This window comes from Heteronotia binoei, chromosome 15 (genome assembly GCF_032191835.1).
Source record: "Heteronotia binoei isolate CCM8104 ecotype False Entrance Well chromosome 15, APGP_CSIRO_Hbin_v1, whole genome shotgun sequence".
NCBI classification, from domain to species: Eukaryota; Metazoa; Chordata; class Lepidosauria; order Squamata; family Gekkonidae; genus Heteronotia; species Heteronotia binoei.
The window spans coordinates 34,542,168-34,557,399 of NC_083237.1; the positions used below are offsets into that span (position 1 = coordinate 34,542,168).

Consider the following 15,232-nt stretch of genomic DNA (forward strand, 5'->3'; position numbering starts at 1 on the left):
TTTGGCTGCAGGTCATGTCCCCTGCTAGGCCTAATCTGGGTGACCGCTCCGACAGCGGCCATTTGGTAAATAGGTCCTCCTCCGCTGTGTTGGCTTTGTCAGGCTCTCCCCATGGCACTGCGAGGCAGGCGGTTCAACCCCACTTGCTCTGCTGGGAGTTCGGTTCCCTCGGGGTTTGCAATAGGAAAGCGTGCCAGTTTAGGCACAAATGCCCCTTGTGCGGGGGCTCACATTCCTTTGACGGCTGCCCCAGAGCAAGGGGACGTAAGAACCCGAAAAAGCCTGGGGGAAGTGGAGGAGCCTTTCCAGCTAAAAAAGGGCCCCAGCCCGATAAGGGTGGGGCCTCTGAAACGGTGGCTGGCGAAGTATCCCAAAAGGGCCGATAGTTTGTATTTGCTGGAGGGTTTTAAGCTTCGTTTTAGGATCCCATTTCATGGGCCTAGAGTTCCGTTTCTTTCAGGTAACCTTAAGTTGGTGCTGGGTTTGGAGCATGTGGTTAGAGATAAAATTGCTAAGGAGCTGGTTGAAGGAAGGGTGCTGGGCCCCTTTTCATGTCCTCCAGTGAGTACTCTTAGAGTTTCTCTTCTGGGGGTGGTACCCAAAAAGACACCTGGTGAATTTCGTTTGATTCACCACTTGTCTTTTCCTAAAGGAACGTCGGTGACTGATAGGATCCCTGAGCACTTATGCTTGGTTAGGTATACCAGCTTTGACCAGGCCATTGCCGTGGTGCGGCGTTGTGGGGTTGGGGCTGAAATGGCGAAATGCGACATTAAGTCAGCCTTTTGCCTGTTCACCCTGCTAATTTTGAGCTCTTGGGGTTTTGTTTTGAGGGGCAATTTTACATGGACAGAGCATTGCCAATGGGCTGCTCTGTGTCATGTTCGGCTTTTGAACATTTCAGCACATTTTTAGAATGGGCTGTGCGGGTGAAGGTGGGTTCACAGGACGTTGTTCATTATCTGGACGACTGCCTCTTTGCGGGTCCTTTAGGATCAGGGCATTGTGCTCAGCTGCTGTCTGGCTTCGTTGAGCTGGCTGAGGAGCTTGGGGTTCCGCTAGCACCTGAGAAGACTGAGGGACCAACCCAGAGGTTGACCTTTTGGGGGATTGAGATCAACACTGTTGCGCAGTTGTTGGGGGTGCCCCTTCAGAAATTAGTTGAGCTAAAGGCTAGGATTTCTACCTTTCTTCATAAGAAGAAAGTTACGTTGTTGGAGTTGCAGCAGCTGGTCGGGCACCTCAACTTTGCTTGCAAGGTGGTTGCTCCTGGTAGGGCTTTCCTTAGACGGCTATGTGATGCTATGGCAGGATTATGCTTGCCTCAGCATAGAACTAGGGTCACACGCAGCATGAGAGATGATTTAGAGGTTTGGCAGGAATTTTTGGAGTCCTTTAACCAAGTCTCGTTTTGGAGGGACGATTTGAGGCTTAAAGCTGAGCTCCAGGTCATGTCTGATGCTGCGGGATTGTTAGGTTTTGGGGTCTTCTTTCGTGGACATTGGTATGCGGATAGTTGGCCTGACTCTTGGGCGATGATGGGTGTGAACCGAGATCTTACATTTCTTGAGTTCTTTCCCATTTTAGTTGCGGTTTGGCTGTGGGGGAAGGATATGGCCAATCACACGGTGCATTTTTGGTGTGATAATATGGCGGTTGTCCATATCATTAATTCCCTTACTTCCAAATCCGGGCAGGTTATGCGGTTGGTAAGGGCCTTCACTCTGCGCTGTTTGCGGCTTAACATTTTGTTTTTAGCCAGGCATGTTCTGGGTGTGAGTAACGGGGTGGCTGATGCTCTGTCTCGTAAACAGATGGAGAGGTTTCGTCAGTTGGCCCCAGAGGCCAACAGAGAGCCGGTTGCAATGCCCCAGGAGCTATGGCTGATTGGAGAGCCGAGGCATGCAGAGCGATAGGTCTAGCCATTGCGCCTAGCACTCGGAAGTCTTATGAACGGGCTGTGCGGCAGTTTGAGGACTTTCAGGCAGAGGTAGGATATTGCAGGGTTTGGCCCCTCCCGGTGGAGCATTTGCTCCATTACTGTGTGTTGCTGTGAGGTAAGGGGTTAGCGGTGCGCTCTATTAGAGGGTGCCTGTTGGCTCTGGCTTTTGCCAGCCAGGCACTAGGTTATAGGGAGGATACAGCAGACTTTCGTCTGGAGGGTTGGTCTAGGGAGGCTGGGCCTAGGTTTGATACACGGAATCCAGTGTCACCGTTGATTCTGCATGGCTTGAAGAGGGTGTGGGATGGGGTGTGTTCCTCATTATTCAAGGCATGTTTGTTTCATGCCGCATCCTTGGTGGCTTTCTTTGGGGTGCTTAGGGTGAGCGAGTTGGTGGCCCAATCCAGGAACGATGTTTCTGGTAGGGTATTGCGGTTGAGGGATTTACGGATGTCAGGGGGTACGGCATTTATTACTGTCCGTCATTCTAAGATGGATCAGTTGCAGCAGGGTACAGTGCTGGAGCTGGGTAGCTGCTCCGAGCTTGATTTGTGTCCCGTGTCAGCTTTGGCTGCTTATTTGGCAGTCCGGGGTAGTCAGGATGGGTTTTTGTTTATTCATTTTGAGGGTGCCCCTTTGACGAAGCACCAGTTTTGGGCTGTGACGTCTTGGGCCTTGGGTGACTTAGGGCTGTCAGGGGTGCAGTTTGGGACCCACTCCTTTAGAATCGGGGCAGCCTCAACTGCTGCTGCAATGGGGTATCCTTCCACCTCTATTCAGAGGTTGGGGCGCTGGCGTTCATCGGCTTATAAGGCCTATGTGCGGCCTTTGCTTAGGCCATGAATGAGTTGGGTTTTGGGGAATGTTTTGTTCGGTTGGTGTTTAACTGTTTTTTTCTTTTTAGATGCTGTTGTTCCTGGCCTGAAGAGCCGGAGCCGAGTTCTCATCTGCGGCCATAGCCACGTGTTTTGGGTTGCTCCGCAAGCACAGAGAACTGCGGTGGGCTCTCAGCTGGGACTCAGCCAGCATGCTGTTATTGAGTGGCAGGTGCGCCGTGGCCTTCAATGGTCGGGCCTGCTGCCTTTATTGTTTCGTGATAGAGTGGGTCCTCCTCCTCAGGTCTTAATAATTCACCTGGGAGGTAATGATTTGGGGTTACTGAAGGGCAAGGCCTTAGTTTGGCAGGCCCGTGATGATTTTGTGCACATTCAGGAGCAATGGCTGGAGACCATTATAGTGTGGTCAGCCATGCTGCCCCGCCTGGTGTGGCGTTGTGCTTTGGACCCTGCAGCTATAGAAAGGGCCAGGTACAAGGCTAATAAGGAGCTTAAAAAGTTGCTTGATAAGGGGTTGGGGCAGATAGTGGCTGGATATTCTGGTTAGAAATCTTGACCTCTACAGAGGGGATGGGGTCCATCTCTCAGAAAAGGGTAATATTCTTTTCCTGAGAGATTTGCAGCAAGGGTTGCGGGTGGCTTTGGGCCTCCCGGTTGGCGCTAAGCCCTAAGTAGAGACTTGGCCTTAGTAGTGGCAGGTTTTTGGGGTTTAGGGCACTATGCGGCCGGGGGAGTGTCGATGCGCGTAGAGAGACCAAGAGGGTGATGCTTAGCGACGCAAGAATGAAGGCTGTACACAGTAGCTGTAAAACCACTATATATTTATTTACAATACCACTCACTCTCCTGACTGACAATATGCTCCGCTGCGCCTCCAACTCCATAAACCCACAATCACCACTGTTGCTCTGTACATTTATACATGGGACAGCCAATCAGCAACTTGCTGTGTCATGCTGACTCTGCTGGCTGATGTAAGACTTCTGGCAGCCAGCCACCTGCTGTCAGGTAGATCATCTAAGCCTCTAGATCTACTTTCTGTTTTGCAACACATGCTATAAGCTGTCTGTTTTACACCTAATAGTGACACCCCTCCTCAGGTTATAGCGGTGCTGACATCCATCCATTACAACATTGCATTATACATATTGATTATTTCTTCATCAATATATTGATTCATACATTCCCATATATACAATTGATCACAGTGCAGTATTTCCATTCCTCCTGGACACACACATATTTTTCTCCGCTTGCCAATTAACTTGCAAGCACATTGTTATCAGTTGGCTCTCCGCCCAGACTGACCATATCTCCTCAGTTGGCTCTCTGCCCAGACTGAGCACTTGCCTTATCTTTTTTTCTGGCTTGTTTCCCAGACTTGTTCTTAACACACAGTACCATATACTTTCAATACAAGCGCACATATTTTTTACACATATCATAACATTTGCAGTTTTTTTAGAAATTGTTACATCTCAGTCCAGTTTTACAATAGTTTGGTTACACAGTTTATCATACATTTCCAAACAGTAAGTTTGTTTTATTTTACAGCATTCCAGCACTTTACATTTGCACATTGCAACCTTTTTAATTCAGTTATTGCTTACAGCCTTTCTTTCCAGGATTTGCTCAGGTGTCTCCTTCCTCTCCAAGAGACATCTCATTCAACAGCTCCAGCACACTGGGATATGGTTTAGGATGGTCATCGTATACATAAGTATATCCTCCTTCTTCCCTAGTGAAGGAAGTATCCACATGTACCTCTGGTGCACTTATACAGCCTCTTGGCTTTCCATCTGGCAAACTGTTTCCCTTGCCCAGATAATTCACATCAGTGTCAAAACCATATCTTTTTGGCAGCACACCCTTATTTTCTCTTGCAGAGACTCTGACCGGCTCCCTTTTTACAGCCTCAGATGTCTCCTGTTGTGTACCGCTGCCTGGTAAACTGCCCATACTGTCTTTCTCCTGCTTCAGTGAGCTTTCTGGCTTTTGCCCCTCCTCACTTTCTAGAGACAGTTGCAGCTTATTTTTCCCAGGCATTTCATTGGCATGAATCTTTGACCAGTTTTCATCCTCGCAAAATGAGGCAGACCTACTCAGCCTAATCAAATCATTATTGTCCACAAACCTCCAGGACTTCATGCCATTTTGGTACCCTATAAACACAAGCTTTCTGGCTTTGGGACCTCCCTTTCTCCTCTTATCCAGAGGGATGTTCACCCAAGCCTTTGAAGCAAATATTCTGAGGTGATCTAGAGATGGCTTTCTCCCATACAAGACCCTGTAGGGTATATCGTCTATAGCCTCTGTCCACAAACGGTTGGAAATATAACAGGACACCTTTAAGGCTTCCCCCCAGTATGCCTGCCTTAGACCACTATCTTGCAACAAAGCATGGCAAATACCTTGGAGTACTCCACCTCTCCGTTCCACAATCCCGTTCTCCCACGGAGAGGAAACATTGGCCACCCTGTGCTCTATGCTTTCTTGCCTCAAATAATTGGCAAACTCTTTATTCAGGAACTCACCCCCCTGGTCAGTCTGGATTGAGGCAATCTTAGCATTCAACTGTTTCTGCACTCTCTTTGCCCAGTACTTGAAGGTGACACAGACATCACTTTTGTGTTTAATGGCATATACCCATGCAAACCTGCTGTGGTCATCAACCAAAATTAATCCAAACCTATTTTTAGAAACACTGGGTGCATACGGCCCCACCAGGTCGGCATGTATTAACTGGAGTGGTCTCTCCGACACACGTACACTCCTTCTGGTCGATGGAACTGCCCTTGATTTGGATTCTTTACATACATTGCAATCTAAAAAAGCATTGCATTTGTCAACCTTCACTCCCTCTAGTATTTCTAGAGTTTTGTTTATTGTATTGTAGCTGGCGTGCCCCAGCCTTCTATGCAGCCTGTGAATGCACTTGCTGTGCGGCTGCCTATTCCACACAGTATGAGCTTTTCCCACATTTTGCATGAGCTCATACACATTGGCTCTTAGAGTGCCTTTAGCCAGCTGTTTACCTTGTTTCAAAATTGCACAGCCCTGCTTATCAAATACTACGGTAAACCCAGCTTTTGCTAGAACAGAGACACTTAACAAGTTAGTTTCTAGCTCGGGCACACATAATACATTTTCAAACCTGTGTTTAAGTCCAGGAAAATAGACTGTTCCTTGGCAAAGAACACTAGCTTGTCTCCCATCAGCTAAGCTGACAGTCTTCTGCTCAGTTGGCTTGCAGTCTTGCAGCTCTTCTTCACAGCAGCAGAATATCTGAGTAGCCCCAGAATCCACAACCCAAGGCTGACTCTGCAGTCCCGGACCAGTTCTTACTAGAGTCACCTGGGGAGTCCTTGAAGACTGCTGCTGGCTCTTCCTCTGCTGCTGCTGAGGACAAAATCTTTGTAGATGTCCGAGCTGTTTACACAGATAGCAGCGCCTCCTCCGCACCTGCAAGGCCTTTTCCTCCTCTTTAGCTTGCCAGCTGGAACCAGCCCCGACAGACCTCGGCTTCTCTTCTTCCTTGGCTCGAGTCTGCTCTCTCTTGCTTTCCAGCTGCCTCTGCTCTTCAGCCAGGAGTTTGCCGGTCACATAAGGCAAAGTTAGCTTGTCAGCATCCTGCCCTTCAAATGCTAACACCAGCATGTCATATCTCTCGTCCAGAGAGCTCAATAAGATGTACACCTTATCTTCGTCAGCCACAGCCTTCCCTCTTGCTTCAAGGTCTTGGAAACAATTTGACATACCGTCGAGGTGGTCCCTCATCGACTCCCCGGCCAGCATACGTTTCCTGTAGAGCCTCCTCCATAGGGATATCAGTGTGCCGGCTGACTTTTGTACATACACAGCCTTGAGAGCTTCCCAAGCCTCCTTTGCTGTCTGGTGCCCACGGACATGCACCAGCTGGTCGTCTGCAACACTTAGGATGATGTTGGCTAGAGCTTTTCGATCCTGAATGGCCTCTGCCGCTGTGGGATTAGCTGGAGGAGCTGAATCACAGTCCCAAAGCCCCTCTTTCTTCAGGAAATGCTCTAACCTCAGCGACCAGGTGTTGTAGTTGGTGGTGGTGAGCTTATCCACCAGCACTGTAGCTGCTGCTGTAGCCATCCTGCTCAGACTCCTTTCAGTCACTGCTGGTCTCACCTCCTAGGCAGCCTCTGGAGCAAGTCAGCGTCCTTTCTCTACCACCTCTCTCTCAGGTCTTCCACTCCTAGGTTCTAGGCGCAGCGGAAGCGTGCTGGGCCCATAACCCTGTCGATGCGCATAGAGAGACCAAGAGGGTGATGCTTAGCGATGCAAGAATGAAGGCTGTATACAGTAGCTGTAAAACCACTATGTACATTTATTTACAATACCACTCACTCTCCTGACAATATGCTCCGCTGCGCCTCCAACTCCATAAACCCACAATCACCCCTGTTGCTCTGTACATTTATACATGGGACAGCCAATCAGCAACTTGCTGTGTCATGCTGACTCTGCTGGCTGATGTAAGACTTCTGGCAGCCAGCCACCTGCTGTCAGGTAGATCATCTAAGCCTCTAGATCTACTTTCTGTTTTGCAGCACATGCTATAAGCTGTCTGTTTTACACATAATAGTGACAGGGAGGACTGTGAAGCATCCCCCTTTTGGGAAATTTGGGGTCTGGCATGATCAACCTGGGGTTTGAAGACCCGGGTGGAGAATGCAGACTGCCTGGAGACTTGGCTAGAAGGTGCTTTCTGGTGAGATGTGCGTCTGGGTTTGGGCCTTCTGGTGCGGGCCTCTCTGCTGGGCCTGCCTGGAGGGAGCTGAGGTGCTCAGCTCTGGCCGGGGGGCTGGGACTCTCACCCGTTATGGCAGGAGAGTGGTCGCAGTGACCCCAAGCCCTGGTCAGGCCGCTGGTGGGGTACCCTTGCTGTTTATGAAGTTAATTAATAAAGTGGCCCAATTTTATTCCAACACTTGGTGTCTGTCTCGTTATTTCGTCCTTGGGGGGCAATCATGTGCCTGCAGCCCACAGTGCAGCGGCTGGGCTGAAGAGGCACGAGTTTGCCTCCCCGGATGGGGAGAGAGAGAGGGTGCCCATTTAGGCACGCAGGCTGGGGGAGGGGGGGGTGAGGTTTGGATGATTGACATCCAGACCTGCACTCCTCTCAGTCTGTGTCGGGCGCGCCTTTGGCCCCTCCCACCTGCCCTGTATGGTATGTAGGCATTTGCTGGTTGCTTCTTTGAGGAGCAGGGTAGGAATTTTTTCGCACTTTGGCTGATTGGCGCTGCCCAGGTTGTGTTTTTCGCCTACCCTACATAGCATTGCAGTGGATTGTGGATTTTGCTATTGGGAGGTGCTGTTAAATAGGCGGTCACTTTAGTGGCAGGTTTTTGGGGTTTAGGGCACTATGTGGCCAGGGGAGGACTGTGAAGCATCCCCCTTTTGGGGAATTTGGGGTCTGGCATGATCAACCCTGGGGTTTGAAGACCTGGGTGGAGAATGCAGACTGCCGGGAGACTCGGCTAGAGGGTGCTTTCTGGAGAGATGTGCATCTGGGTTTGGGCCCTCTGGTGTGGGCCTCCCTGCTGGGCCTGCCCGGAGGGAGCTAAGGCACTCAGCTCTGGCCGAGGGGCTGGGTCTCTCGCCCATTATGGCAGGGGAGCAGTCGCAGTGACCCCTAGCCCTGGCCAGGCCGCTGGTGCGGTACCCTTTCTGTTTATGAAGTTAATTAATAAAGTGGCCCAATTTTATTCCAACACTTGGTGTCTGTCTCGTTATTTTGTCCTTGGGAGGCAATAAGAGCAGTCCGTCTCTCTAATTTAGTTTTAAGTTCTCTATTTCTGCTTTACATGTGTAATGTTTAGCCTCATCGTAAGCGCTAACATTCTTGTCAACTAGGAAACTTGCTAGCGTTTCCGTGCTTTCCAACTTCCTTTGCAACTCTTCTATATGCTTCTTGGCCTCACTATGCTGTGCCAACAGCTCCTCATATTTTTGTTGGTGAGTCAAAATGGTGGAGTTGAGAACTCTGCATTCCATCTAATTATTTACAACTGAGGCTCTGAGCTTTTCTAGCTCTTGGGTCAGAATCATTTTCTGGTCCTCAAATTCTGCCTCCAGGCTGCTGGCGCTTAAAATCAAAAAGGTGGCAGAGCAGTTTTTAAACTAAATCTTGGGAGAAAGCTGACAGGAGATGAAGGGTCTCTGGTTCGGGAGGACTCGTCTCAAAGAGATGAAGGGTTGGCTGCTATTTTTCTACCGGGTAACAGACCAGAGTTGTCCATTGTGATGGTGACAAACAGTATGGACTGTCTGCCAGAGTCTCGAGGTGGCAGGAGGAAGGTGGCAGGCCTAGCTTGCCTGGGAAATTATAGATGTTTATATGCAAATGCTAGAAGTGTTCAAAGTAAAATTGGTGAATTGGAATGTTTAGTGTTGGAAGAAAACATAGACATTGTGGGAATTTCAGAAACTTGGTGGAATGAGGAGAATCAGTGGGATACGGTGATTCCTGGATATAAGTTATATTGGAAGGATAGGGAGGGAAGGGTTGGAGGTGGGGTGGCTCTGTATGTCAGAGAGGATATACGGTCCAGTAAGACTGAGGTCAGAGAATTAGATTCACTTTTAGAAATGCTTTGGTTTGAAATAGAGGGCCCAAAAGGAAATTTAACTATGGGAGTTTGTTATCACCCACCAAATCAAAAGAGAGAGGACGATTATAATATGATGGAAGGCTTAAAGATAGTGGCTAAACGTAAAAACTGTGTCGTAATAGGTGATTTTAACTACCTGCAGATTGATTGGGTCAATATGTGTTCTGGTAGAGAGAAAGAGACTGAGTTTCTTGATGCTCTCAATGACTGTGCTATGGAGCAGATGGTCTCAGAACCTACCAGGGGTGGGGCGATCCTGGATTTAGTCCTAAGTAATGCCGAAGACTTGGTGAGAGATGTAAAAGTGATTGTGCCGCTTGGGAGCAGTGACCATAATGTTATTGATTTCACCGTTTGTATAAACAGGGAGTTGCCCAAAAAGACCGCCACAACCACGTTTAACTTTAAAAGGGGTAAATACACTGAGATGAGGAGGCATGTGAGGAGGAAACTGAAAGGAAAGGTAAATACGGTCGAAACCCTTGGGGAAGCTTGGACACTATTTAAAACTATAATCCTAGAAGCTCAGATAAAATACATACCACAAGTTAGGAAAGGCACAAACAGGCATAAGAAAAGGCCTGCATGGTTAACAAACAAAGTAATGGAAGCTGTAAAAGGTAAGAAGGACTCCTTTAAGCGGTGGAAAACCAGTCCAAGTGAGATTAGTAAAAGGGAGCACAGGCTGTGGCAAATCAAATGCAAGACTGTGATCAGGCAGGCAAAAAATATGAGGAGCATATTGCAAAAAACATAAAGACCGACAATAAAAATTTCTTCAAATATATTAGAGGTAGGAAACCAGCCAGGGAGGCAGTGGGGCCCTTGGATCACCATGGGGTAAAAGGATTACTGAAGGAGGATAGGGAAATGGCTGAGAAGCTGAATGAATTTTTTGCCTCCGTCTTCACTGTGGAAGACGAGAACTTTTTGCCCGTCCCAGAACCACTAATTTTGGGAGGGGTGTTGAAAGACCTGAGTCAGATTGAGGTGACAAAAGAGGAGGTCCTACAACTGATAGACAAATTAAAAACTAACAAGTCACCGGGTCTGCATGGCATACATCCGAGAGTTCTGAAAGAACTCAAAATTGAACTTGTGGATCTTCTGTCAAAAATATGTAATCTTTCATTGAAATCTGCCTCCGTTCCTGAGGACTGGAAGGTAGCAAATGTCACCCCCATCTTTAAAAAAGGTTCCAGAGGAGATCCGGGAAATTACAGACCTGTTAGTCTGACTTCAATACCGGGAAAGTTGGTAGAAACCATTATCAAGGACAGAATGAGTAGGCACATTGATGAACACGGGTTATTGAGGAAGACTCAGCATGGGTTCTGCAAGGGAAGATCTTGCCTCACTAACCTGTTACATTTCTTTGAGGGGGTGAACAAACATGTGGACAAAGGAGACCCGATAGATGTTGTTTACCTTAACTTTCAGAAAGCTTTGGATAAAGTTCCTCATCAAAGGCTCCTTAGAAAGCTTGAGAGTCATGGAGTAAAAGGACAGGTCCTCTTGTGGATCAAAAACTGGCTGAGTAATAGGAAGCAGAGAGTGAGTATAAATGGGCAGTCTTCGCAGTGGAGGACGGTAAGCAGTGGGGTGCCGCAGGGCTCGGTACTGGGTCCCCTGCTCTTTAACTTGTTCATAAATGATTTAGAGTTGGGAGTGAGCAGTGAAGTGGCCAAATTTGCGGATGACACTAAATTGTTCAGGGTGGTGAGAACCAGAGAGGATTGTGAGGAACTGCAAAGGGATCTGTTGAGGCTGGGTGAGTGGGCGTCAACGTGGCAGATGTGGTTCAATGTGGCCAAGTGCAAAGTAATGCACATTGGGGCCAGGAATCCCAGCTACAAATACAAATTGATGGGGTGTGAACTGGCAGAGACTGACCAAGAGAGAGATCTTGGGGTCGTGGTAGATAACTCACTGAAAATGTCAAGACAGTGTGCGTTTGCAATAAAAAAGGCCAATGCCATGCTGGGAATTATTAGGAAGGGAATTGAAAACAAATCAGCCAGTATCATAATGCCCCAGGTTTTCCTAACCAGAGATCCTAGCCTGGTTTCCACCCACAAAATAGCCGCTTTCAGACAGCCACGGGGGCGGCCAGGGACTTGGGGATCTTTAGCCACTTGCGTTCGAACTATACTCACGGATTGGGGCAGACCACAATCCTTGTGGAATAGTCGGGGCGTATTGCTAAAGATCCTTGCAAGAAGTGAAAGGGGGAAGCCAACCCACCAGAAAGATTTGCTCGACTAGAGCCACTCACACGCATTCACAGTGTTTTAATATAATGTAAATTCAGAAGCTATTCCATTGAAAACCTTCCCTCTACATTCTGAGCGCTGAAAGACTCGCGTGCACTCATGTAATTCAGACATTCAAGAAATACTCGCTGTTTGAACACCAATTTGTTACTGGTGATGCTTTAAAATCTCTTATTTTTAATGGGGAAATTAGCTAAAAGACTTGGTAGAGCGAATTAGAAGCGAAGGATCTTTGCTTTCAATGATACGGAGTTTGGGTTTTCAAGAATAGTCCCAGCAGTGGTATTTTATAATGTTTTATTCAAATAAATGTAGGTGTTGCGGTACAATCATTCCTTTACACATAAATAATATAAGCATACACAAGACTTAAGAAATGAAGAGGTGAGATATAGCAGAGTCAAAGGGAAGACACACAGGGAATACTACCTTTCCAGGTGTGCAGAGGTCCATTTGGGGCTTGAAGATGAAGGCATGCACGACCATGTGCCATGACTGAGAGACCCCCCCCCCTTACTTAGGGTAAAGGAGGGGGAACAATCTGGTTACATGGTGTACAGGCAGAGAGAGAGAGTGCAAGCATGGCTTGAAGTCCTGTATGTAATCATTGGAGGGGGTGAGACCAACCCAGAAAAGGGGCTGGCTTGTGTGGTGGGCAGTGGTAAGTCTATTCTGGGTATCTGATTGGGAGCCCACCTTAAGCCAATGAGTAGAGCAGACTCTGGTCACCTGGATGGATCTTCAGGTAACAATAGTGGGGCTGATTTAGTAATGTCCTCCTAATAGGTTACAAAAGGTCAGGATATGTGTTAATGACCCAGCACTAAGCATTCCAACTCTCCGATTTTTCTTTGAACACTTCTAGCATTTGTATACAAACATCTATAATTTCCCAGGCAAGTTAGGCCCGCAACCTTCCTCCTGCTGCCTCAAGACTTTGGCAGACAGTCCATACTGTTTGTCACCATCTCAGTGGACAACACTGATCCATTGCCCAGTAGAAAAGTAACAGCTAATCCTTCATCTCTTTGAGATGAGTCCTCCCAAACTAGAGACATTTCATCTCCTGTTGGCTTTCCCCCAAGATTTAGCTTAAAAACTGCTCTGTCACCTTTTTTATTTTAAGTGCTAGCAGCCTAGTTCCTTCTTGGGACAAGTGGAGACCATCTCTTTTGTACAGCTCCTGCTTGTTCCAGAAAGCATCCCAGTGCCTAACAAACTTAAACCCTTTCTCCCTACACCTTCCTCCCTACACTTCTGAGAAGGCTACCTTGGAGGTCCTTGCCTTAAGTCTCCTGCCTAGCAGCCTAAATTTTTCCTCCAGGACCTCACGACTGCATTTCCCCACATCGTTGGTGCCAACATGCACCACGACTACTGGCTCCTCCCCAGAATGGGAGGCCAGAGGTGGTGACTGATGTTTGATGGGTCAATAGTGTGTTCTTGCAGTAACTGCCAGATCTAAGGTTGGTTGCATTTTACTGACAAAATCAGCTTTGCTGGCTGGCAACAGCCATTCGGGTGGGAGAGAGGAGCAGACTCAGCCAATGGCACACAAGTACTCTTGACTGATAGTTTGATGGGCCAAAGGCTTGTACGATACAGTTCCATCAAGCCCCAACGAATCAGGATCAGGATAGTTAGATTTGCCACCACGGTAGGGCTTTTATTATCTTCTATGATATGGACCAGGTCAACTCTCAAGATGGGCATTTTTTGGAAATTGCACCCATTTCTAAAAGGTTGTTGGATGAGTCTGGAATTAAGTGGTTTCTCCAAAGAAAAAGAAGTACCCCAACAGTATTCCAAGATACTAATATTAGGGAGGGGGGGGGACAAGTCTAACACATTTTGTGCTAAAACCACTACTTAATTTTATTTCAATTTTTCTTCTTCTGCAAGAGGGCCACTCTATTGTTCTGCAATGCAGAAATGAATTATAACACATATTCAAAGTGAAACTTTTAACACTAAAACTATAATTTATTTTCTTTCTTTTGACGCACAGGAGTGTACCCATATTCCTGGGCAATAAAGCGATAACAAAAACAAACCCCAGTAAAAGAATCCTTGCAGTCAAAGTTTTACTTTCACTTTTACTTATTTTAAGTGAATGAATTTCAGAAATACAAATCCAGAAGAATCCCATATTATGATACTCTGTGTTTTGTTTAAGTCTGTGAAAAACATTGGCAGAGGAAGATTTCCTGAGCTTCCTTATTTGAGACTATTGTGAACCAAATATTGTTGTTGTTCACTTAGTGGAATAGTGGTTAAAAGCAGCAGAGTGTAATCTGGAGAACCAGGCTTCATTCCCCACTCCTCCACATGCAGCCAGCTGGGTGACCTTGGGTCAGTCACACTTCTTTCATAACATTCTCAGTCCACCTACCTCAAAGGGTGTCTGTTGCGAGGAGAGGAAGGGAAGACAGTTGTAACTGGCTCTGAGACTCCTTTGGTTTGTGAAGAGTGTGGAACAGAAGCCAATTCTTCACTTTTGTTAGGGGTTTTTTTTGTTATTCTTGGCTTGTGAATTTTCTGTTATTCTTGACTCTGATGAGCTTTCTGTTGTTTCTGCTGCTTCACCACTACTGGAACAGAGGAGGGAAATTTCTTTTCCTAATTGTAAAGGGAAATCCCAGTCACTGTTGTGGCAGATGATGAGGGGCTTCACCTTGTCTCCCAGTTCAGAGTAACCAGGACTGAAGAATGGATACAGCTTCTCAGAGGTTTCTAGTGGAATCTTCATGATGGCTGTCATGGTGTTTACACTATAGAATGACAGGATGCATTCTTCCCAGTCCAGATAAACCCCAACCATTCGAGGCTTAACAGAATGACCCCTGATTTGATCATCTGCCTCGTCAGGGTGATATTTCCCATTCAACTTTTGCAGGGACCAGTATCCCTCTTCCAGGGGTGCTTCAAACTTCTGCTTTTGCAACTTGTCCCTTGTGGCTTCTGTCAGCACTCCTAGATCCCACTCTGGCTTGTCCCACACCCTCACTTGCCAGTATTGCCTCCCTCCCTGAAACCCCTCTCTTCCCACTGCAATCAGGGCTCCAGCCTTGGTAGCTGCTTCTGAAGATGTGGGCTTGTGTTGAACTTCATTGAAGTCTGCAGACACTGCAAGGTCTGCATGTTTACAGTTTGGATCCAGATGGACAGGAACTGCAGGAGAACAAACCAAAACTTGTAAGCAAAGGGTGTATTACCAATGGGATATAAGGAGAGAAGCTCAAAGGGTATGAATACACTAAAGTGCCCATTGCATCCCTGATCAAAATTCCAGATGCCACATCTGCTTTTATCAACCCTAGCAGTTGCTAAAAGCTGTCCATTGTCCATTGGCTTTAAGGACAGGTGTCTTAGGGTAGTTCACCACATCATGGTTGTGGTGGCATATTCTGGTGTAATCCACAAGGAATTCTAATTTTGGAAATACACATAGATCTCCAAACACAATTGTATGTGATATGAAAAAAACTAATTTACTCTAGATTTCCTGACATGTGTATCTTGGTGTTTAAAGGAACACGT

At 47.2% G+C, this 15,232-nt stretch overlaps 1 protein-coding gene across 1 annotated transcript in view; it reads right to left on the reverse strand.

Annotated features, from left to right (window-relative positions):
* Positions 1 to 11,972: 11,972 nt before the first annotated feature.
* The window catches only part of LOC132584521 (butyrophilin subfamily 2 member A2-like), a 48,180-nt gene continuing 44,920 nt past the window's right edge, over positions 11,973 to 15,232 (reverse strand). The window contains exon 11 of the mRNA XM_060256417.1: positions 11,973 to 14,863. Coding sequence (XP_060112400.1) covers positions 14,193 to 14,863 — 671 coding nt within the window. The 3' untranslated portion in view covers positions 11,973 to 14,192. The remainder of the gene's footprint in view (positions 14,864 to 15,232) is intronic.